At 37.1% G+C, this 23,468-nt stretch overlaps 1 protein-coding gene across 1 annotated transcript in view; it reads left to right on the top strand.

The window, feature by feature from the left end:
• GOLGA4 (golgin A4) overlaps nucleotides 1-23,468 on the top strand; it is a 91,286-nt gene that overhangs the window by 30,617 nt on the left and 37,201 nt on the right. The window contains 6 exon segments of the mRNA XM_036030514.1: nucleotides 5,198-5,296; nucleotides 5,635-5,764; nucleotides 6,672-6,859; nucleotides 7,150-7,233; nucleotides 9,203-9,350; nucleotides 21,864-22,042. Of these exon segments, the coding sequence (XP_035886407.1) occupies nucleotides 5,198-5,296; nucleotides 5,635-5,764; nucleotides 6,672-6,859; nucleotides 7,150-7,233; nucleotides 9,203-9,350; nucleotides 21,864-22,042 (828 nt within the window).

Here is a 23,468-nt window from a genome sequence, read left to right as displayed (position 1 = left end):
AGTATGGTGCCTTCCTTCCCCTGCCGTGGTTTTTCTATTAAATTAATATCTTTTCTCATTACTATTTTTTTTTGCTTGTTTTATATTTTGGGAATAAAGGAAGTGTACTAGCTAAAGAGTAGGTGTACTATTTCTGTAAGAAATTAAATGGCTAGATTTTATATGTAGTTATATGTAGTAATGAGCAGGAATATTGAAATTCATGGAGTGTAGAGTAGATGTTAGGCATCAGGTTTTGAGGGTGTTTATAGTAATAGTATTATAGCTCGAGACATAGGGGTTACCTGTTTTTTTTTCCCTTCTGTTGCTCAGTCCTTCTCCACTAGGGGTCCCTGACGGCAGGAGCTACTCTCAAGAAAATACTGAGTGGGCCACAGACTTCTATTTTATTAATACATGGATAAGTACCCATGCGATGTTTCTCATTGCTGGCTCTTAGTAAATATAGGTCTCCTCTGTGTGTTTTCTCTAATTTAAATTATAGAACCAGGATTCTAAGGTGTGTCAGTGGGAAAAGAGAAAGGGCCTGCTTTGCCAGCAGGCTTCAGCTAAGCTTACCTACTCTGGTCCGGGTGTTGAGGGACTTAGAAAACTGGAAGAGAGACTTGGCTGAGAGGCATACCCTGCCAGGATCTATGGCAAGAAGTAGATGTGCCTGCTCTTCAAAGAAGATGGGGCTCTTTGAATAACCTGGATGCCGCCAATCAGATTTGCAGCTCTACCTCCCTTTGTGGGAGCTGGGGAGGGGTTGAGGGAACATGCAGAGATAAAGTAATATGGAACTAAAGTATATAGCATAGGATAAATCCATAAGTGTGCTCAGTAACTTTATCTTCCTTTCTTAGGGAATACTTAGCCACAGATTGAGTTTCAGTACTTCAAAAAATTTTTTTTACAAAATTGGTTTGAGAGAGAGGAAGAGAGAGAGAGAAACATCAATTTGTTCCACACATTTATGCATTCTGCATCCATTGGTTGATTCCTGTACGTGCCCTGACTGGCAGTTAAACCCACAACCTTGGCCTATGGGGATGACACTCTAACCAGCTGACCTGCGTGGCCAGAGCAGCACTTTTTTTGTTTTCTGCCTACCTGTTTTAGTTTTCTGTTGCTATTGTGCTACAACGAATTACAACAGCTTAATGGCTTAAGATAGCATGCATGTACTACATGAGAAGTTTGACACAAGTCTTACTGGACTAAAATCAAGGTATCAGTAGGTCTGCATTCCTTCTGGAGACTCCAGGGGAGAATCACTTTCCTTGCCATTTCCAGCTCGTAGAGGCGCTCATATTCTTCGACCTGTGGCCTCCTCCCTCCATCTTCAAAGCCAGCACTGTTGCCTCTCCCTGCCCACACTTGCAGTCACTTCTCCCTTTCTCTCTGAACTCAGGAAAGGTTCTCGGATTTTTTTTTTTTAAAGATTTATTTATTTATTTATTTATTTTTTAGGGAGGGAAGGCGGGGGGGGGGGAGAGGGGGGGGGAGAGAGGGGGGGTGAGAGAGAAAGAGGGAGAGAGAGAGAGAGAAACATCAATGTGTGGTTGCTGGGGGTTATTGCCTGCAACCCAGGAATGTACCCTGGCTGGGAATCGAACCTGGGACACTTTGGTTCCCAGCCCGCGCTTAATCGGTTCTCGGATTTTTAAGGATCCATGTGATCAGATGAGGCCTGCCCAGATAATCCAGGAGAATCTGCCTGTCTCAAGAGCCTTAACGGAGTCACACTTGCAAATTTTTATAAGACATTCTGGTTTCGGGGATTAGGACGTGGGGTCTCTGGAGGCCTTTCTCCTTCCTACCACACTGCCTCTGGTGGAAGTAATCAGTGAGCTGGCCGGGAGACAGCTAGTAAGAAAAGGAGGAGAAGCAAGGAGCCTAGAGCACATAGAATACATTCTTCCGTGGTACATATCTAAACTACTTTTGTAGTAGCTAAGATGTATTTCTCAACTCTAACCCTGGCTCCAGTTACATAAAGAAAAATTTACCCAGTAATTTGTATGTGAATACAAAGTAAGTGAGAGTTTTAGATACTTCTAATCTTGTTCATGAAGAGAAAAATTTCCTTCAGCCAGATAATGTAACCAATGAAATCATGATTACAACTAAATTAAACATTTGTAATGACATAAGTCATAAAATGTTTTGTTTCTTTGGGATTAAATTCTGAATAGAAGCTATACAAAGTTTCATTAGTACTTTATTGATTTAGATAGGCCAAAATGAGTATAATACCTTTATTTTGCTATATTAGGATATTGAGAAAGTATTTTTTTAGTACTTCATTTCCTCCCTTGTGGTTATGAGTATATATATGATTAGGATCCATGAACATGTATCTCTTCTAGTATTTTCTGGAGGACAAACAAAACAACCTTTCTATATAGGCAAATAATATGTCAGCACCTAGCATGTTAGGTATTTTTTAATGAATAAGATAAAGAAGTAAAAAGGTAAGTAGAAACATTTCCAACAAATACCCTGTAACTTTCTTTGCCTGATCTTGAAACTTACAACACAAACAGATATTAAAAAGGTAATTATGCTATGCAGATTATGAGCTCATCAAAGTAGAGGAGGTTCTCTGATTCCCTTTTAAGGTCAGTTAAAATGGGGAATGAATCAAGACATTGTCTTGGATGTGTCCTCCTTTCTCTGTCCTTTCTCCGGGTATAGCACGTACTTTGTGAGCCTCGAGGCTCATCCAGGTGCCGTTTGTTCTAAGCAGCCCCTGTCTCAAAGCTGACCTCAGGGAGAGAGGGTTCGCTTTTCTGCAGTTCGAAGTCACTTCTGAACGTAATGGGTAACATAGGATGAGATTTAAAAAAATAGTGAAATAAAGGTATTTGATACATTCCACTCATCAGAATTTCTCTCTTAGGTAGTAATCAGAAAGAATTATGCATGAAAATGTTGATCCGAGGGTATGCCACAGTTTGGAAACCATCTAAATGGTCAGCAGTAGGAGAATTACTGAATTAGTTGTTATGTTTAGTAATTTTATAGAGTCATTTCTTATTTTGTTAAAAAGCTTAATTACACTATACTTAATATCTTATTCTTGTGACTTGAACAGGGGTTAGTTTAAGTAGTTAACTGAGGGAATGGCAGATAAACGAAGTTGAAATATTTTGTAAATCTTTATTGATTTAAACCTAAACTGGAACTACATTTTATTTAGACTTCTGAAAGAGTTACTTTTCTCCCTAGGCTTACAGTTTTAATAAAATAGTTTGGGTGATTGAAGTTGATATGTAAACTGTAAGGTGACAGGAAATGTTGAACATATTTTTTCACCTCTGAGCAGCTAACATGCAGATTTCCCCCCCAGTAAGATGACTGAATTTTAAGATTGGACTTTAGGGGCACTGGTCAGCTAGCCCGGTTGGTGCGAGTGTTGTCCTGATGGGCCAGGGCTGTGGCTCTGCCCGCCAGGGCACATGCAAGAGACAACCAGCAGGTGCGTAGATGAGTGACACAGGAGAGCAGTGTTTCTGTCTTTCCCTGAAACCAGTCAGTCAATAGATAAAAACTTTAAAAAGATTGGATTTTAGAATCAGTACTAGGCATTGCTTTTTTTTTTAAAGGATGTAGTCAAGTTAAGAGTGTTAAAAAAAATTCAAAACTGGAAAACTGATATAAATTGAGCCATTTTTATGGGTCATTAGGGATGTTGTGTATCAGCGTCTAGTATGGTCGAATATAGAGAATTATTGAGAAGAAATGAATTTTAAAGGAAGCAAAGGACCGAATTATTGCCAAGGAAGTGTGCAGAGGTTCCAGACTTGAGAATTGGCCTGTGCAAAGCCATGGAAGACAGTTCTTTCCAGTCTTGTGGTTTCATGGACTGAAAAATTTTCTCCAGGTCCTTCCAGAAATGGAGGACAGGAGAATTGTCACAGGGCTGCTTTTATTTTTTCAAGTGTGGACATCAAGAAGAAGGAGCCAGATTCTTCTGTTGTCATTTCATGAAAGAAAGTTCTTATCAATAACACAAAATTAGGAAGGACATATTCTCAGGTGTTTAAATGAAAGAGTTGGATCTAAGGAAAGCTCTCTAATTGACCTGTGTTTCATGTTCCACCATTGGTCTGTGAAAACTTCATGCTGGACACGTTCTAATCAGGAGACTGCTGCGGTGAAGGGAAGTCAAGCAAGGAGTCTTTAGTTTAAAAACAAAAAGAAACAGTACATAATGTGCTTCGAGATCTTGGGAAGCGTGGGTGTGGTGGAGAAGAGAGGTCAGTCAGTGCCTCCTTGGTGTTTTCAGAATTAGTATATTTGAAACAGTGTAAGAAGAGGGCGTTCCTCATAAGTCCTTGAACATGTTTTTTGAGGCGAGTTTTCTAGCAAATGTGTGATGGATGGATCAAGTTAGGAAGACTTGAGGTAAGAAAAGTAGGAATCTCAGAAAAATAGAGGTGTTTTGATGGGATTTCTGAAATGTTCTGGAAGTTAGTCTCTAGCATGCCCGTGGAGTGGTGGAAGGGAGAAGCACTGTGGGCACAGGACTGAGGCCTGAGGGACAGATGCCCCAGAATCGGGGAAGGGCGGAGAGGACACTGTAAGAGACAGGAGCACAGGCGGAGCCCTGGGAAGCAGGTACGCGGAGGAGGTCATCATGGTGACTGCTGGAGCACGGAGGTCCGGGTCATTGGATTCAGTTAGGGAGGCCCATTGACGACCTGAAGAAAGAAGCATTTTGAGTAGTTCAGGAACTTGAAATTTTACTGTCTGGTGATGAACGAGTTGAACCTTTTTATTTTATAGATGAGGGAGTTTCTGACTTTGGCTTTTGAACACTTTCATATATTGGAAGAAGGAAGGCTCCATTGGCCCTCGGTTTGGAATATAATAATTTAATTTTAGATAAAGTGAATATAAGGTAGCACGGTAGTGAAATGTCTTAGAGCACAATGAAGTTTTATTTTTATCTTAAGTAATTTTTTATTCTCAATTTAGCATTATTATAGTTACAAAATATACTTCTTGGATCTTCATATTCTTTAAGGATTAAAATTATTTGCTGGCATAAACACTAATGTTTTAAATGTGGATTATTTTTAAATTATTGTTGCTGATACTTCATCTCAAGAGAAGTGCAAATCTGGATTATGTTTTTAAATTTGAAAACTTCAAGTCTGTATTTTTTGTTTTATGCTGAAAACTGTCTGTAAAATCCTTTATGTTTTAGGAGCTTCAAATGGACCAGCAAGCAAAGAAACATCTCCAAGAGGAGTTTGATGCATCGTTGGAGGAAAAAGATCAGTATATCAGTGTTCTCCAGACTCAGGTAAAAGATTAAGAACATGGAGTGTTTGGATAAAGAAAAATAAAGAGGTTTTGATGGGTTATGTAATAGATTCCAGATGTTTTTTAAAAATGGCATATTTTTAAAACTTTGCTATTCCTCAGTTAAGGATAATTGTTGATCTATTGTTTTTTGGCTAATATTTTGATATTGAAAATAACAAATATAAAAATCCACTGCATTGGGAGTAAACTTTTTAAAATTTTTTCCCTCAATATAGCAAAAAGGATATAATGTACTCTATCTTTTCTGTTTTAAAGAAAGTACTACTGCCATATTTTTGTTTGAATCATTCTTTCTGATGAAGCACATTATTTTAGGTTTCTCTGCTGAAACAGCGGTTACGAAATGGCCCGATGAGTGTTGATTTACCAAAACCGCTCCCTCAGATGGAACCACCGACTGAAGGCGCCCCGAAAGAAAACTCAGAGAGCGACGCGGAGGCAGCGGGTAAGCTTCATCTTGTCAAAAGGGTAGTTCAAAAATTAGAGGAGGATGTTGAGAGATTCCAGGGTAGGAGCTAGTAGACATGGACTGAGAGATAGAAGTAAGTGTTCTTGCTCCTGACATTTCCAGAAAGATGCAAGAGTTTTTGTTTTTTGGATCTTTGTGGTCGTTGTTATTCAGGAGACAGTAACTACGTAATTATTTTAAGACCTGAAAGTCTGAGTAGTAGCTTCACTCTTCATTGTAATTGAAATCAGTTTATTATCTTACACTGTTGATAGCAATAGTAGATTTCATATAAATAGGTTAGTTCTACTTTAGTTAATATGCAGTTTGTGATTATTTATAAGTTTTTAAGTAGTATTACTTGCATATTTTTGCATTCAAAGATGTCCATGTTTGCCCTATTGTTTGCTATTTAACTGGAGAAGAATAGTTAAACCTTTCCTTAGAATCCAGTTCTAGTCCTCTGAACTCTTGGAGGCTGTGAGGTACATAGTCAGTGAAATTTCACTTTTTATTTACCAGCTCTTTGCAAGAGATTTGTGATAAACTTTTGGTCCAGCCAGAGGCACAGTGAGGTGCCGAGCAGCTGTCTGTCTGAGTAACCAACCCGTATGGGGCCCTGAATTTCTCAAGGTGTGAAAACTTCTCCTTATAGTGGTAGAGAGATGGAGAAAAGTGTACCTACCAGAACTCTTTTTCTGGAGGAGATTAGAATACATTGGCAGGGATACTTTATTAATCCTGTGGGGATGGGATCTAAGACACTGTTGTTGATCTGGCTCAGGGCATAGCAGTGTTGGGAGGAGAATGCAGTGCTGCTGCGTACTGACAGAATTAACTGTCCCCAGGGAGTCCTTGTATTCCTTACTGACTGCCCCTGCTTATGCTGCTTTATTGTTAATAGCTGGAGATGGATCTTCTGCTAAAACACTGGAAATACTTCAGCAGAGAGTTAAGCGTCAAGAGAACCTACTGCAGCGTTGTAAGGGAACAATTCAGTCACATAAGGAACAGTGCACGCTATTAACCAGTGAAAAAGAAGCACTGCAGGAGCAACTGGATGAAAGACTTCAGGAGTTAGAAAAGATGAAGGTAACAGAGCAGCGAGTTTTGTTTAAGGTGGCCCCATAAAGCTAGATCCACAGGCCCCAGTGTGGCCGGCATCTCCCCTGCAAAGCCTTCCCCATTCTCCATGGGCAGCGTGGGTGAGGGCTCCCAAGTGCCCTAGGCTTCTTAGCATTCACTGCACTTTTGAGATATGTGTGTCCTTCCTTTCTAGGCTGCGAGAAGCATCTGAATTAGATAAAATGTTTCGAGTTTTCATATGAAGAGAAGCTTTATTAGAAATGGAAATGAATTTTTAAAATTTTTTAAATTTTTAGGAGCTTCATATGGCTGAGAAGACTAAACTTATCACTCAGTTACGTGATGCAAAGAACTTAATTGAACAGCTTGAACAAGATAAGGTAAAAAAAATACCTATGATACTAAAATTTGGCAGGGTGCCCTAAAATTCACTTTTGGAAGCAATCGGAAGCATTCAGAGTTCTGCTTTCCAAAGTTATTGCAGCTGCTTCCATGAAAGTTCTTTTTAATTTCTAGATTTATATAACTGTTAGCATTAGTTTTGTATCATGTGAAGCTTATTCTGTATGATTTCTGGATCCTAGTCAGTATTTTGATTTATAGATTAGAATAATATTGCAAAGGAAATCTGTTTATAGTATATGTTTCAGAGATAAGTTATTTATAATTAAAGCATTGCTAAATGTGAATGATGAATGCATTGTCTCTCAAATATAATGGAAACAGAATAATCTTTCAGATGAATTGTCAAAAAAAAGTAAAGAAGTGGTACTGTCTAATTAGCATAAACAGAACGAGATTGGTGGTTTAGAGTTGGAGCCGCAACCTAGGCATGTGCCCTGACTGGGATTTGAACCAGTGAGCCTTTGGTTTGCAGGCCAGCACTCAATCCACTGAGCCAAACCAGCCAAGTAAAACTTCTTTTAATCTATAGGTTTCACTGCCCTCTACTCTCTCTCCTTTTTTTTTGTTGTGATTTGATTTTTGAAGAAACTGAAGGTGGAAGATTTTTTTTTGAAATTTTATGTAATAACACCCCACTTACTCAGTTTTTATCTGCCCATTTGATATTAGCCATCTTTGAGAGTCATACCTTAAAGCAGGGGTTTACAAACCCTGGAAGTGAGGTAGTAATTTTCTTAAGACCATAGAATACATGTCACAAAATCTTACTTTACAAGGATAAGTTGAACCACCCCATTTTTTTGTTAGTAATGAATGACTGACTTAGGGACCTTCATTTCTTGTCTAGATTACCTGAGAGGGGGAAGATAGTAGCAATTCGCCTTGGAGTAATGGGGGTTCCTCACTGACATAAGGATTAGCGGTGGGACCGTAAACTGGCACAAGAGGAGAGGGGAAAACCGGGTAGATCTGCTCCACAGCCTTGGTTCATCCGGTGTGGCAGCGGTGACCGCGCATTCTCAGCAGCCTCTGAGGCTCTGTGCACGGCGCAGCACAGGTTCGTTCCAGTTCCTGCTGGCTCTGAGCCAGTGTCAGAGGCTGTATTTTGCTCGTTATAAACTGTTTAGAAAGATAGGGGAAATTATAGCAAGCATTTATAAAAAGATTATAAAATAAATTTTTAAACTAAAATATTTTTAATACCTAAACAATTAAACTTACTATTAAAATAGTATATATGTATTTTTTAATTCTCACCCGAGGACATGCCTATTGATTTTAGAGAGAGGGGAAGGGAGTAAGAGAGAGGGAGAGAAACATCGATGTGAGAGAGAAATACCAATCAATTGCCTCTCGCACGCACCCTGACCAGGGTCTCAACCCACAACCTAAGCATGTGCCTGGACGGGGGAACAAGCCCATGACCTTTCAGTTTACGGGATGATGCTCCAACCAGCTGAGCCACACCAGCAAGGGCTATTAAAATAATTTTTAATATCAAAAATACTCTGATAAGCCAGGTAACCTAGGTTATTAGAGTAGATAGTGTAGCATATAACAAAAAACACAGACCTAAGTTTGTGAAATAATGAAAAAAATTCTTATGGTGTGTTTAGTAAGAAATACTTTGTTTTCTGCCTTTTAAAGTAAGCTTGATTCATGCTGTGAATGATGCAGTTTTGTTATGCTAACATTTTAGAGCAGGGCTGTCAAACTCATTTTCACCGAGGGCCACATCGGCCTCGTGGTTGCCTTCAAAGGGCCGGATGTAATTTTAGAACTGTATAAATGTAACTACTCCTTGACTAGGTGCAAGGAGCTCTACATTTGGCCCTTGGAAGGCAACTGTGAGGCTGATGCGGCCCCCCGGTGAAAATGAGTTTGACACCCCGATGATGATGCAGTTTTGTTTTGCAACACTTGAGAGTCTATACTCCTGTTTAGGGAATGGTAATAGCAGAGACAAAACGTCAGATGCATGAAACCCTGGAGATGAAAGAAGAAGAAATTGCCCAACTTCGTGGTCGCATCAAGCAGATGACTACCCAGGGAGAGGAATTGCGGGAACAGAAAGAAAAGTCTGAAAGAGCTGGTAAGAACTCTTGTTCTGGGTTACTTGTTTTGTGTTAGAGGTCAAAAGTCACGTAAAGTGTTTGCCCAACCGACATTTAGAACAATCACTTAAATATTGATAGAAATGCTCAACTCTAGAGATTCTGTATAAGACACTGATTCCTTAGAGTAGGCAGGGGTTGGTAAACTATGGCCTCTTTATATAGGGCTCTCAGCTAGTTAGTATTTTTACATTTGCAAGTAGTTGGACAAAAGAAGAATATGTGGCCGAGACCATTTGTGGTTTGCAAAGCCTGAAATATTTACTGTCTGGCCCTTTATAGAAAATGTTTGCTGACCACTGCTTTGGAGCTTCAGAATTCGGGTTTGCAATCTTGGAACTCCCAGTAAGGCACATCATAGTACGTGTTAAATAACTGCTACTGTATAGATGCTGCAGAGTAAACAAAGTATAAGATATCGTCTGCTTTTTAAAGGAATAATGAATAATTCAATGCTATACATAATAGCATTATGTTTTGATACAATAAATGCTAGGCTGTAAAGTATAGAGGCCAGCATTGTATTCAGCAGGTACAATACCGAGGAGTGCTAGGAGAGAATGGAAGGGTGTTAGAAAGTTAAGATGGCGCAGTGAACTGGCGCCTTCAGGTTAGTGAGGATGTGAGTTTTGAGTTGAACCTCAAATGATTAGAATGGGCTGAGCAGAGAGGGGGGGCGACATGCATTTCAGATGCTGCAAGACCGTAAACAGGCACAGTGACCGTAGTGGGTGTGAGAATCAGCTGAAAACCATCCTTGCTAAAGTGAGGAGTACAGCTGGATTGTGAAGGAACTGATTGTTAAAATCTTAAAAGGTGAGTAGCTGAGTTTACATTTGGTGTGCAAGGCAAAAGGAAACCAGTAGTGGGGAAACATAATGTATGGAAGCTGGTGTTTTATGGAGAAAAGAGATGAAGGGGAAGTCAAACTTACAAGCAAAAGTAGAAATCCTGGTTTGAGGGACCGAGTGCCTTGGCCACTGCGGTTAGGATTGTGGGTTCGGGAAGGAGAGAAAGAGTACAGTTTACAGAATTTGGCATCTCAGAAACCTAGAGGGGCAGAAGGAAAGCAGGGACCTAAGATAACTCCGAGGGTTTCAGTTTAGGAGACTGAATGAATGGTGTGAAGTCGGAATAGGAAATCTACATGGGGAGGTTGAGGAATGGGGTGAAATGATGAGTTTGCTTATTAAATATTTTGAATTTGAGCCCGTCACGAGCTTCCCAGATGGAATTGACTTGCAGAAATTTGGAAATAAGAAAATGGAGCATCTTTCAGGAGTCATTAGCCTAACATTGAGGCCTGTGGTTGGGTCTGTAGGAGGAGCGGATTTCTCTAAAAGATGCGGTTTTACAGCTGCGGTGACGGTGGTGGCAGCAGCGGCGTGCATGCACTGCTGCTGCTGCTCCTGCTGACGGCCGGCACCTCGTTCTTTTACACAAGGCTCTGTTCTAAACGCTTCACTTGTATTCACTTGTGTGTGCGCTTGTATTCCCAGTTCCATGAAGTAGGCACTATTGTTATCCTCACTTTAGAAGTAAGAAAACCTAAGAACGTAGAAGTAGCTTGCCTACATTCCCAGAGTAAGTGCATAGTCAGGATTTGAATTCAGGCATTTTGAGTCCAGAGTCTGTGCTTGTGACCAGAGAAATCCTGAGTTTGGCAGAGAGAAATTGATGAAAAAAGTTACCCAAGAAGCCATAGGAATTAGGGAAAGTTATACTTTTAGATGGAATATCAGAGGTGTTTCCAGAAATGAGGGAGACAGGAAGAAGACTTTGAAAAGATCTGAACTTGGTGAGGAGTTGATTTCCAGGACGTGCTTTCAGAAACTTAGAAACCAGATGGTCAAGTCTAAGTGGGGGAATGGCTCTGGGTGGGAGAGGTGCTGGGCTGACACCAAAAGTGTTCATAAGTATCTCCCCAGCTCCTTCAATTTTGTTAAGTGGCTGGGAAATTTATTCAGTGAATTTGTTCCTGGTAAACCTAAGAAAATTTCGTTTCAGAGAACATTAATGGACATCTCTCAGGATGTAATCTCTGAAGACTTACTGGAAGCAGTTTGAGAGCAGTGAGGCATTGTTAAACAGGTTTGCTCTCAGTGAAAAGCAGTTAGTGAGACTGATGTGTGGTTCCAGCTTCTCATATCAGACCTTTCCATTTTGGGAACTGCTTTGGTCTAGTGGAGCCAGTTAAGAAAAAATAATGCTGGTTAAGGGATTAAATTTCCTTTAAAATTGGGGTGTATCTTGTCAGGAGCTAGGGACCCTTGAATAATTATTAAGTTGAAAGGGGTAAATGATGAAAAGGTAGACAAAATGTAGTTAATTCACATGTAGGATAAGAATTTCCCAGGTAACTGTTCTAGACAACTCTAATAATATAGACATCCTTCTGTTGCTTCTTCAGAAGACAGATATTTTTGTTTTTAAATATGGTTTTCATAAAACTATATTTTTATAAATAATCGATAGCCTATAAATTAAGAAACTTCTGTTAATAGTGCTGTCAAAATATTAAAAATTAATAAATACTTAGAGGTTTAAGAAAGTTATTTAATATATATTCACTTTGGAAAGTCTTTGTGCTTTTATAGATATTTAAAATTTTACTTCTAGCCATAATTATTAAGGGCTGTGATAGAAAGTTGTAACAGACTGGATTCCGCATTAAAGATGCTGCCTTTTAAGTCTATTATGAAAACTAGTTTTGCACACAAACTGCATTTAATCTAATCATCTCATTTGAGTCTGAACTAATCTGTTGAAATATAAAATGGTTCTCAGTTCAACTATGAAATGGATATGCCAGTTGACAGAAAAACTCCAACTTACTACTAAAAGTAAGAAAAGGTCTTTGAAAGGAAGTCAAATTTCCATAAATAGTTTGTGAACATCATCTGGTTCTTGGAGAATTCAATTGCTGTGTTAAATATTTGTCTTTCTCTTAGACTTAAAATTCAAAATCTAATTACATAAGAGCTGGCCATGTGAAGGCAACATTAACATCTTTAAAGCTTGCGGTTAAGATTTTTAGAAGTAAACGTGTCTACATAAAATAATTACCAAAGAATACAAACCCTCCCAATGTATTTTCAACTGTAAAAAGTTTAACTCTGATGTATTTAGTAATTTTTGACATGTAGATATTAGTAGACAAATAACTAATTTCTTTGGCTTACTTATTCTGGAGGTCAAAATTGGTTCAACTACATTCCCCACTACTTCTCATGGAAAACAGACTATTACACTGCTCTTTGTAGTTTTTCTAGATGAACTGTGATGCCTTCCATATGTTGGAGGACAAAGGAAATTTGAATCTTTATTATTATTAAAAGAACAATTTTTATTACAAAATACTATGTGAATATGTTGACATGCCTACTTCAGGATATTATATCATCAACCCGTAGTACTTATTCTACTTCCTAGTGTATTTGCTAGGAATGTTTTTGATTATATCATTCTTGTTTTGTTCAAATTATTTCTTTTATTGGATTAAATAATACATATATTTATTGTAAACATTGTACTAGAACTGTCAGTAGTATTCCTTTTTAGGTGTTAGTTAAGAACAGGTAGTCATTCTTAAGTAATCAGATTTTTAAAATTGGGGAAGTGTAGTGATTTAGATTAAGTGCATAATGCTGTATTTTATAAGTGCTAGAATTTTTACTAGTTGCCTAGAATATTATTTCTCCAGTGCAGCTTCAGTGCAGAATATCAGTGCTACTAATATTCACACTAGGTCTTGGCTGGTGTGTGTGTGTGTTTTTTAACCAGGGTAGGAGGTTGTGGTAGCTGGCTAGTTGTCAATACAGTATATTACAAAAAACATTTGGAAAAAAGAGAAAATGAAAACAATTACTGTTTTTTCAATACACTTCCAGTTAGTCTTTTTCCTGATCCTTATTTTTATATTACTGTAAATAATATTTTACCATATTATTTATACAATTTTGTATGCTCCTTTTTTCTCCATTTAGTATTATATTAGGAGTACTTTTACATGTTGCTAAAGTACTAACGTATTTTAATGGCTGTGTCAGAATGCATGTACATCATTTACTTAACCACTTCCCTGTTGATCTGTGTCTACATTATTTTCTCTTTCCGCTATTATGAATAATACTACTGTAACAACTTTGTGATACAGCCTATTTCATATTTGAATTTTTCAGGGTAAATTTTTACCCATAGACTTCCAGTTGCTTTTTTTGTTAGTTACCTTTTAGTGATTTAAATAAAGCCAGTATAAAAAGAGAACTTACACCACTGTTACCTACCAACCCTCCTTGAAAATATTCTCGCCTACAGTTATGCAAGATGGATAAAATAACTCTGCTTGGATTAGGAAAGTTCACAGAGTGCGCTGTCTTTTGTAAGGTCTGTTTCCCTTTCATGCACCCTGTCTTCGCTGAAGATATGTGTTTTATACAATTGGCTGCATTTGAAAACTTAGATTAGCTTATAACATTCTTTGCTTTTTATTGCCATGTTGTGTTTGTGCAGGAAATAAGTTTTTTATTCACTTGTTTAGTATAGGCTTGATATACCCAAGACATTCAGTGGAGCATATTTATTTGAGTTTGAAGGACCTTTAAAATAGAGTTTATATATTTAAATGCGTCAGATTTATGCATATTTATATAATAAACAAAAATCACATGTATACTTAAGTGCCTTGTTAGTTGTTGGTTATTTATGTAATGACGTTTTCTTGGAGTCTTAAGTCTCACAAAACATCTTATTTTTGTGCATCCACACATGCCAATAAGTGAATCATGGTGCCTTTCCCAAGCCTTGTATGAACAGGACTGGGGTAAGGGCTGTTTATTTTCTTATCATGGGTACTTAGGATAAGCTTTACAAAGAAAATTCCATGTTTCTCAGGCAAAAAAGTATGAATTGAAGTAGAATTTAAGTTTGCCTTGTTACCTGGTATGTACTTATTTTGGCACTAAATGAATATCTGATGGAAAAAATGTATTATTTTAAATGGAACTAGGTTTTCATTTATTATAGGTTGTTTACTTAATAGTCATATATTTGTAAGGTGCTTGATACATTTCTATAGTAGTAGCTATACATCCATATGTCTATTTATTTTAAAGAGATGGTTACATTTTATTTCTTTAGAAGATCATATTTATTTTTATGGAGAGGAGATGGGAGGGAGAAAGAGAGGGAGAGAAACATAGATGTAAGAAACATCAATTGGTTGCCTCTCACACACCCCAACTGGGGACCTAGCCTGCAGCCAGGCACGTGCCTTGACTGGGAACTGAACCGGTGACCTTTCAGTTTGCAGGCTGGCGCTCCATCCGCTGAGCCACACCAGCCAGGACATCATCCATATATTTAGATAGGCATTGTCACCCTGTACTTACTGATGTGCCTGTCACTGTTACTGGGAAATACTGGCAAACAAAAGAATATCTTCAATTTAATTAAATTTACTTAGCTTTAGTTTAATATTTTTAAGGTCATTCTGATGTTTTTAAGGTATTCAATAGATAAATTTATATGGTTAATATAAAGTGCATGAGATTTTGGATAGATCTATATATTTAAAAAAGTCAAAGCATAATTAATCTACAAAATGAATCTTGTTATATATTTTGGACAGTGGCTTAAGAAATAGATTCCCATTGTAAATCTGATATTTATTAAATATTTGAAGTTCCCGATTTATATATAAATATTGCAATGTCTGGTTTGTGCCACTGGGTGGCAGGATTACTTTATTTTCATTTAAACTCTAGAGGAGTCGTTTTTTCAAATTTTTGGGTCTTAGGGACCTCTTCACACTCTTAAAACTTACTGAGAATTCCAAAGAGCTTTTGTTTGTGTGGGTTATGTGTAGTGATATTTATTGTATTAGAAATTTTAAAAACATTTGTTTAGTTCATTTTAATATAATAACAATTATATGTCTACTACATATTAGTTCTTTTTGTAAAAATACTTTTACAAAAATTACCTGTATTTCCCAAACCAAAATTAACCATGAAGACTGGCCTTGTTTTACATTTTAACTCGTCTCATTGTTGGGCTTAATGAAAGATAGCTGGCTTTATATCTGTTTTTGCATTTAATCTTTTGTGATGTGTTATTTTAGTTGAAATACATGAACAGATCCCCCTCATGTAGTAGGTATTTGGAAAAGGGAAGACCTTATATGCCCTCTGAAAGGGTCTCAGGACCCAAGGATCTTTGTACCACACTTTGAAAACTGCCACCCTAGACTTTTGCTTTTACTCACAAGTGAGGCTTGATGACTGGGTAGGAGCTGTGATAAAAATTCTTTTTGTTGCTTTTTCTGTTAATTTGCACTTTATTCATTTTATTGTATTGCCTGTGTGTTTTTAAGTATATTTTATTGATTATGCTATTACAGTTGTCCCATTTTTTTCTTACCCTTTATCCCCCTCTGCCTTGCATCCCCCCTTTCCCTTCAGCATTCTCCACCCACCAAGTTCATGTCCATGGGTTATACATATAAGTTCTTAAGCTTCTCCATTTCCTATTCTGTTCTTAACCTCCCTCTGTCTGTTTTGTACCTACCATTTATGCTTCTTATTCCCTGTACCTTTTCTCCCATTCTTCCCTATCCTGCTCCCCACTGATAACCCTCCCTGTGGTCTGCATTTCTATGATTCTGTTCCTGTTCTAGTTGTTTGCTTAGTTTGTTTTTGTCTTTGTTTTTTTTAGGTTCAGTTGTTGATACTTAAGAGTTTGTTGTCATTTTACTGTTCATAGTTTTGGTCTTCTTTTTCTTAGATAAGTCCCTTTCACATTTCATATAATAAGGGCTTGGTGATGATGAACTCCTTTAACTTGACCTTATCTGGGAAGCACTTTATCTGCCCTCCCATTCTAAATGAAAGCTTTGCTGGATGGGGCAACCTTGGATGTAGGTCCTTGCCTTTCATGACTTGGAATACTTCTTTCCAGCTCCTTCTTGCCTGCAAGGTTCTTTTGAGAAATCAGCTGATAGTCTTATGGGAACTTCTTTGTAGGTAACTGTCTCTGTTTCTCCTGCTGCTTTTAAGATTCTTTTCTTATCTTTAATCTTGGGTAATTTAATTATGATGTATTTTGGTGTGTTCCTCTTTGGGTCCAGTTTCTTTGGGACTCTCTGAGCTTCCTAGACTTGCAACTCTAGTTCTTTCACCAGATTGGGGGAGTTCTCCTTCATTATTTTTTCAGATAAGTTTTCAATTTCTTGTTCTTCCTCTTCTCCTTCTGGCATTCCAGGATTTGGATATTGGAACATTTAAAGTTGTATCAGAGGTTTCTAAGCCTCTCCTCATGTTTTGAATTCTTGTTTCTTCATTCTGTTCCAGTTGAATGTTTTATTTCTTCTTTCTGTTCCCAGTCATTGATTTGAGTACCAGTTTCCTTCCCTTCACTGTTTGTTCCCTGTGTATTTTTATTTACTTTACTTTGTATAGCCTTCACTTCTTCCTCTATTTTGTGACCATACTCAACCATTTCTGTGATCATCCTGATTTTCTGGAAGTTCTGGTTGTTTTTGGTTTTTAAATTGGTTGTTGTCCTTTTGGTTGTGTGAGAAAGCAAAATATATCTACCTACACTTCTGTCTTGGCCAGAAGTCCTGTGTGTTTCTTGTTTTTATTTAGTTTAATATCACATGCATGTTAGCAGCTTTTTTTTTTCCTGGAATAAAGACTTAGGCACTAGCTTACTTATTCATTTCTTGATGTTCTCAGCCAGCTTCTTAAGATCAACAGTTAATTGAGAGGCCTTCCACATTTCTGCATGTTTGTTTATTCTCTGTAGTGGGAGGAAGAGTGGGTCTTGTTACCATTGTAGTACCGTGTCCTCTGGAACAGTGCAACACAGCTGTTATGCTACCTACACTCTCAGAATTCTGGCATTTGTTACACGGTTAGTAGGGGCACTGAGGATGAAGACTGGAAAAGGTGGTGAAGTGGCAAAAGCAAATGCCACATTCTCCTACCTTTACCTAAGAATTAGTTCTTGTTTTTCTCCCCATCTTACTACTTAAACTGTTGTGTATGTGTGTGTGCAAAGTATTTTCTTTATGTCACCCAGCACCTACCCTATATGCTTGGCAGATGACGAACATCCAGTAAATATGTCATAAATGAATAGTTGGATTCTTGAGCTTTTGCCAACCTTTCTCATTTAACTCTTAACAGTGAGCATTTGTCCATTTTATAATTCCCAAAGAGATGAATGACCCTCATCCAAAGTGGAAAGCGAGGAGCTAGCAATAAAAGGCCTCCTCCACATTTTACATTTTTAAGGTTCATTAAGTTTTGCCTAGAAATATCTTCAAAGTTTTTTTTTTAATTTAATAAAAATTGCCTGAGATACATTGAATTTTGCTTTGGAAGAACACAGTGTGTTCTTGCAACATCTGGCGGCAGTTTGTGCTTAGCCTCCCACTGCGTGTGCTGTGACCGTGGTTTCACCGTGCACTCTTGCATGTTGGCAGAAGACTTGTCAGCTGTGGCCGATGCACGCTTTTGTTCTCCCCACTCACTTATCCTTTGTTGGTAATTGCAAACTAAATTATGCAGGCATTCGGAACGTATTTCTTCAGTACTCACATTAAAATCCTAGCATAGTTTCATTTTGGACACCACTTGACTGTGTCTGTGGCTGCAACATCAGAAAGTGAGACGTTTCTGGTTAGTAAGTGAGCTCTCATTGCATCCCCCTTCAGCGCTGAAATGGGGCTCATTGGAGACAGACTTCCTGAATGGGTTTGAAATAGGTTTTCTATATGTGGATATATGCAATGTGTTCTAATGCCTTTTTTTTGTACTTAACATTTTTGTAAAGCAGGATGGAAATGGAAAGCAGTTGAGTTTTTGAATGTCTGTCAGAGGTATAACATGCTACACTTTGTTGAGTTAGAAGCCATCAGTAATTGTAAGGCTCATAAATTCTGGTTTAGTAAGATGTATTATTGCTCACCGGAGCTTGATCAATGTCAGCACTCTTAGTTCTTAAAACAATGCAAGGTAAGGGTTGTTCCTTAAATTCCATTTAAAGTTTTACCATTATTCCTATATATATCATCTGAGGAAAAAATTTGGATGCCTCAGTTCTTCCTTTTGAATGAGAACATTGAATTAAAAGGTCTCGAGGTATAAAGTTATATGGCTCTCTGACTTGGTAGCAGAAAGTGGAAGAGAAGATTAAAAGTCAGACAAAGATAACTGTGGAACCAGATATTCTAACTTAATTATTATAAGGGATAATCAGATTGACTTAGGAAAACTTTCATGGAGTAAACGCTAAAATTAAAATGTAATGCAGAAGAATATTTGAAAATTTACTGAGTGTGGTTAGAAAACAATTATTGGAAAATTATCTCTAAATAGGAACTTAGTGTCGGCATGGATTTTTTTTGTTTGGAAAAAAATGAGAGCTACATCTATTTTTATACTGTACTACATTCTAGAATTTAAAAAATGAAAACAAGGAAAATTCACTTGGTATTGACTGTATACAGTTTTATTTTATTTTGCTTGACAGAAGCTTTTCATGTAAAACTCTACTTTGCTGAAAGCTTATTAAAAGTATTTTCGGGTTCTCCAGAGCCTGATTTAAGATATTTCTATGAAGTACTTAGAAATGCTAAGACACAATTTTACATGCTGAACAAAATAGTAATGTGAAGATGCTGAAGACATCCAAGCATTAAAAAGCATTGTCATTCCTTTCTCCATTCTTTCCTTTCCCACGTTTAAACCTTTAGCACAAACTAAGCAGTGAGCGCCCTTGCATAATCTCCTGCCCATAGTTGATCACTGTGCTTGATTTTTAAGAAATTAGGAAACTAAATTTCTTGTTAGAAGTAAGAGATATTCCTTTATGCTCAACATTAAAATTTATAATAAAGAAATATCTAAATAAAACAAAGACAACATTTTCCTTTAAATATTTTATTTCTCAACATATTTACACTTAAGAATTAGCATTTTGGTATTTTACTGGTTGCAAATACCAGTAAAGCTAGTATAAGAATCTGTAAAAAAAAAAAATTCAGCCAATGCATGTTCTTTTGAAATTTAGAGCATATTTGAGCACTAATTTTATGCTTTGGGCATATAAAATGAGTAAATCAGATAGATATCTTTTTATTGGGTTGACCAAAAAGTCCATTTAGATTTTTTCTGTAAAATAAAAGACACATTTTTCATTTCACCAGGAACTTTATTGATCTTAATATTTTGAGTAAGTCAGCTATTTCCCACTATTGGCTTCTAGTGGGTAGAGGCCAGGGGTACTGCTAAACATCTTCCATTGCATAAGACAGCCCTACAGCAAAGAATTGTTTGGCCAAAATGTCAATATACCAGGAAACTTCACAAACAACTTCTGACATGTTCTATCAGTCACAGCACCTTCTCATAGAATATACAAACCTTCCTTTGCATTTCAGTTGCATTTTTACATTTCTTGAAATAACAAAGCATAACATACTGAAAATGTTGTGTGTCTTCTTCAATTTTCAATATTGAAATGGCTGCACAAAATTCACCAGTTTTGATGTGTTTTTTTTAAATGCATGCAAACACGACAGTTGTCACAATACAGTCTGACAGAATTGTTTCGAATGAAGTTCAAGGCAAGTCAGGACCACTAGAGCCATGGGAAAAAACGAAATGAACTTTTGAGCCAACCCAATATATCAAAGATACATGGTTGCCTGGGGAAGTTTTTGTTTAAATGTGAATTAAGTTGTTTCCCAATTGTTAGATTTCAACCTTTCTTTGACCTTTTTCTGTAGTCATGCAGTTTGCGGTTAAGAGAATGCTTTTGAACAGTTTTTGTCTTCAGGTGTGACATTTCTGTGCTTAAACCACTGTCTGTTAAGCCATGGTGTGGTTAATAACAGGGCTTTTTTCCTGAGATGCCATAGGTTGAAGTCACACATTTCTTATACCACTGGGAGTGAAAATACCACACATATGTCAATGAACCGTCTCCTCAACACAAAGTTCTTGATAGGATTAAAAACCCATCTTGATCATTGGTGTTTTATTTATAGTCCAGCTCTACGGAAGGAGAAGTCGGACGTGTCCTTTCTGTGAGGACCAGAGGAAATAATGTAGAGCGGTAGTAGCAGGAGGGTGTTCACGGGGTATCATATGACAGTGGAGCGAGAGTGTATGGATGCAGACACACATATAGAGTGCACACATACAAATATATCAGTGCATATGGACACACATAAACAAACATACATGTGCACATATTTTGGATTCCGGGTTACCCAGATGTTTCCCCCAACCCATCTGATTTTGTTTGTTGCTGGGTGAGCTGTTTGGCCTCCGTAACGATAATAATACTCTAGGCTAGATGTTTATTTTTTGCAGTCCCTGAATTCTTATTTCACCTAAGAACTCCCTGCTACCAAAACTTTTCTATATACTGTTGAATGAGGTAAAGTTTGTAGTTAATGACCCTGGTTGAAACTTATACAGGAAGTAGGTTTCATTTTAAAATACATTATTTAATTATGTGATTCGGCCAGTGCATGTTAAAAAAATTAAAAAGCTCTGTTCTTTTATTATGTGGTTAACAGCTTTCTAAAAATAAGATTAGTCAAGTCCTGGCGGGGTAGCTTAGTTGGTTAGAGCATTGTACTGATACTCCAAGATTGCGGGTTCTATCTCTGGTCAGGGCACAGGCAAGAATCAACCAATGAATGCATAAATAACAAAGTGTGTTTCTTTCTCTCTCTCTTGCCCCTCCCCAAATCAATCAGTAAAAAAATAAAAATAAGATTAGTCAAAGAGTAATTTTTCCATTCTTAAAAATGTTTCAGGCAATGTATAATAGTACCTAATTCTTTTTTTTTATTATTTATTTTTTAGAGAGAGAGGAAGGGAAGGAAAAAGAGGAAAAGAAACATTGATGTACAAGAGAAACATTGATTGGTTACCTCTCATAGGCCCCCAGTGGGTGACCTGGCCCGCAACCCAGGCATGTGCCTTGGCCAGGAATCGAACCAGTGACCTTCCAGTTTGCAGGCTGGCGTTCAATCCACTGAGCCACACCAACCAGGGCAGATGATTCTTGATAATAGATAAGAACTGCATAGCAAACAAGAAATCAATTATAATTATATAGTTCAGAAGTAGGTACATGTTTTTGTTTCTTTGAGTTTGCTATCCATAAGGTCACTTGTGGGTAGAATAGGGAACCATTACTGATATATTTGTTTCAAACTTCTGTGCTTAAGTTCATATAAGCAACTGTAAGATCTTAATCCAGAACTCAGTGACAAATTGGTTTCAGTGACTGAACATTTCTTGCGGCTTCGTAGAACCACTCAGAAATATCTCTCGGCTTAAAACACTGACAAGTTTTTTAACCTGTCTTGCTACTGCTGCTCTTAGTTTCCGTAAATTGAATGTAAAACACTTTAGCTCAATGATAGTATTTCTTGAGATACTTGTTTTCTGCTGCTTTCATTATAGCTTTTGAGGAACTTGAAAAGGCCTTGAGTACAGCCCAGAAAGCAGAAGAATCACGGAGGAAAATGAAGGCAGAGATGGATGAACAAATAAAAGCCATGGAGAAAACGAGTGAGGAGGAGCGCGTCAGTCTCCAGCAGGAATTAAGTCGGGTGAAACAGGAGGTCGTCGATGTAAAGAAAGTAAGACTAATCTTCAACTGAAATGAGTTACAGTAGTTTTAAAACTTGTCTTATTTTTTGACAATCTTTGACCATGAAGAAAAGTTACTTTGTATTTTAGACCATAATCATTTCACGATATTCAGGGTATAGGAAAAAAAGCAATTTGATAGGGGATATATCTCTTTGAATATACTTCCAATTTGATAGGAAGTATATCTCTTTGGATATACTTCCCAGAGATGGTCTCTGCATGTGATTTCTCTTTTATGTCTTAAAATCCTCTTTTTAAATTTTAATACAAAAGATAGCATGTTATAGATACTGTTCTGTATTTTCCTCTTCCACTTAATAATGTGTCTTGGAGATTGTTCCTTATCATCGGTAATTATAATGATGCCGTTTGTTTTAAAGACTGTTCAGGATGTCATTGTATAAATGCCTGATAATTTAATCACTCTTCTACCAATGGATATTTATGTCATTTTTCATTACTGCAAATGAGGAATATCCTTATCATATGTGCTCAGAGATTCCTAGAATTGGAATATCATTCAGGCAAAGATTTGTGTGTATTTTTAATTATTGCAGAGTTGCTACAAACCCTGTGGAGGACAGTTTATATTCTCGCAGCAGCGCGTTAGAATGTGTTCCCTGCTTCACAGACACGGTGTTGCCTAACTTTTTTTTTAATCTTTCCAAGCTCATCAGTTAGAAAAATGACATCATTGTAGTATTAATGTTCATATATATATTGCCAGTATGATAAACATTTTTATATGTTTAAAAAATATTTTGTTTTTCTTTTTGAGTTACCTGGTCAAATTCTTGACTCATTTTCCTGTTGGGCTCTTGATCTTTTTCTTACTGATTTGTGGAAACTCTTTACTTATGGTAGGAATTACCTCTTCAGATACAAGATGCTTTTTGTCCAAATAATTTTCTCTTGTTTGTTACTCGTTGACTTTTTTATGCTATTTGTTTGTTTCTGTGCAGAAATTTTTCTTTTTTTAAAATGCTCTTTAGAATTTTGTTCTTTAAAAATACATTCTCACTTGAAATCATTTTTTAAAATTCTGTGTTTTCTTCTGGCACTTATATGCTTTTATTTTCTATGGTTAAATCTTTGCTCCAACTGGAATTTATTTAGTGTAAGGAGTGAGGGGGGAGCCAACTCTAATTTTTTCCAGATGACTACCAAGTAGTTTCCAAATCATTTAAAAAATAATCCATGTTTTCCCTCTGACATGACATGCTATCTTTATTACATAGTGAATTAGTATAATGCTGCATATGGTTTTTTTCTGGGTTCTCTGTGCTATTCCACTGCTTTTCCTGGCCATGTGCTGGTATTACACTGTTACAATTACTCTAAGTTTTATAATATGCTCTACTATGTGATAATCTTATTTTTTAGAAGAGTATTGGCTGTTCTTGCATGTTTATT

This window comes from Phyllostomus discolor, chromosome 7 (genome assembly GCF_004126475.2).
Source record: "Phyllostomus discolor isolate MPI-MPIP mPhyDis1 chromosome 7, mPhyDis1.pri.v3, whole genome shotgun sequence".
Lineage (NCBI taxonomy): Eukaryota > Metazoa > Chordata > Mammalia > Chiroptera > Phyllostomidae > Phyllostomus > Phyllostomus discolor.
The sequence above is the reverse complement of the archived record's forward strand: the minus strand, read 5'-3'. Positions and strand labels throughout refer to the sequence as shown.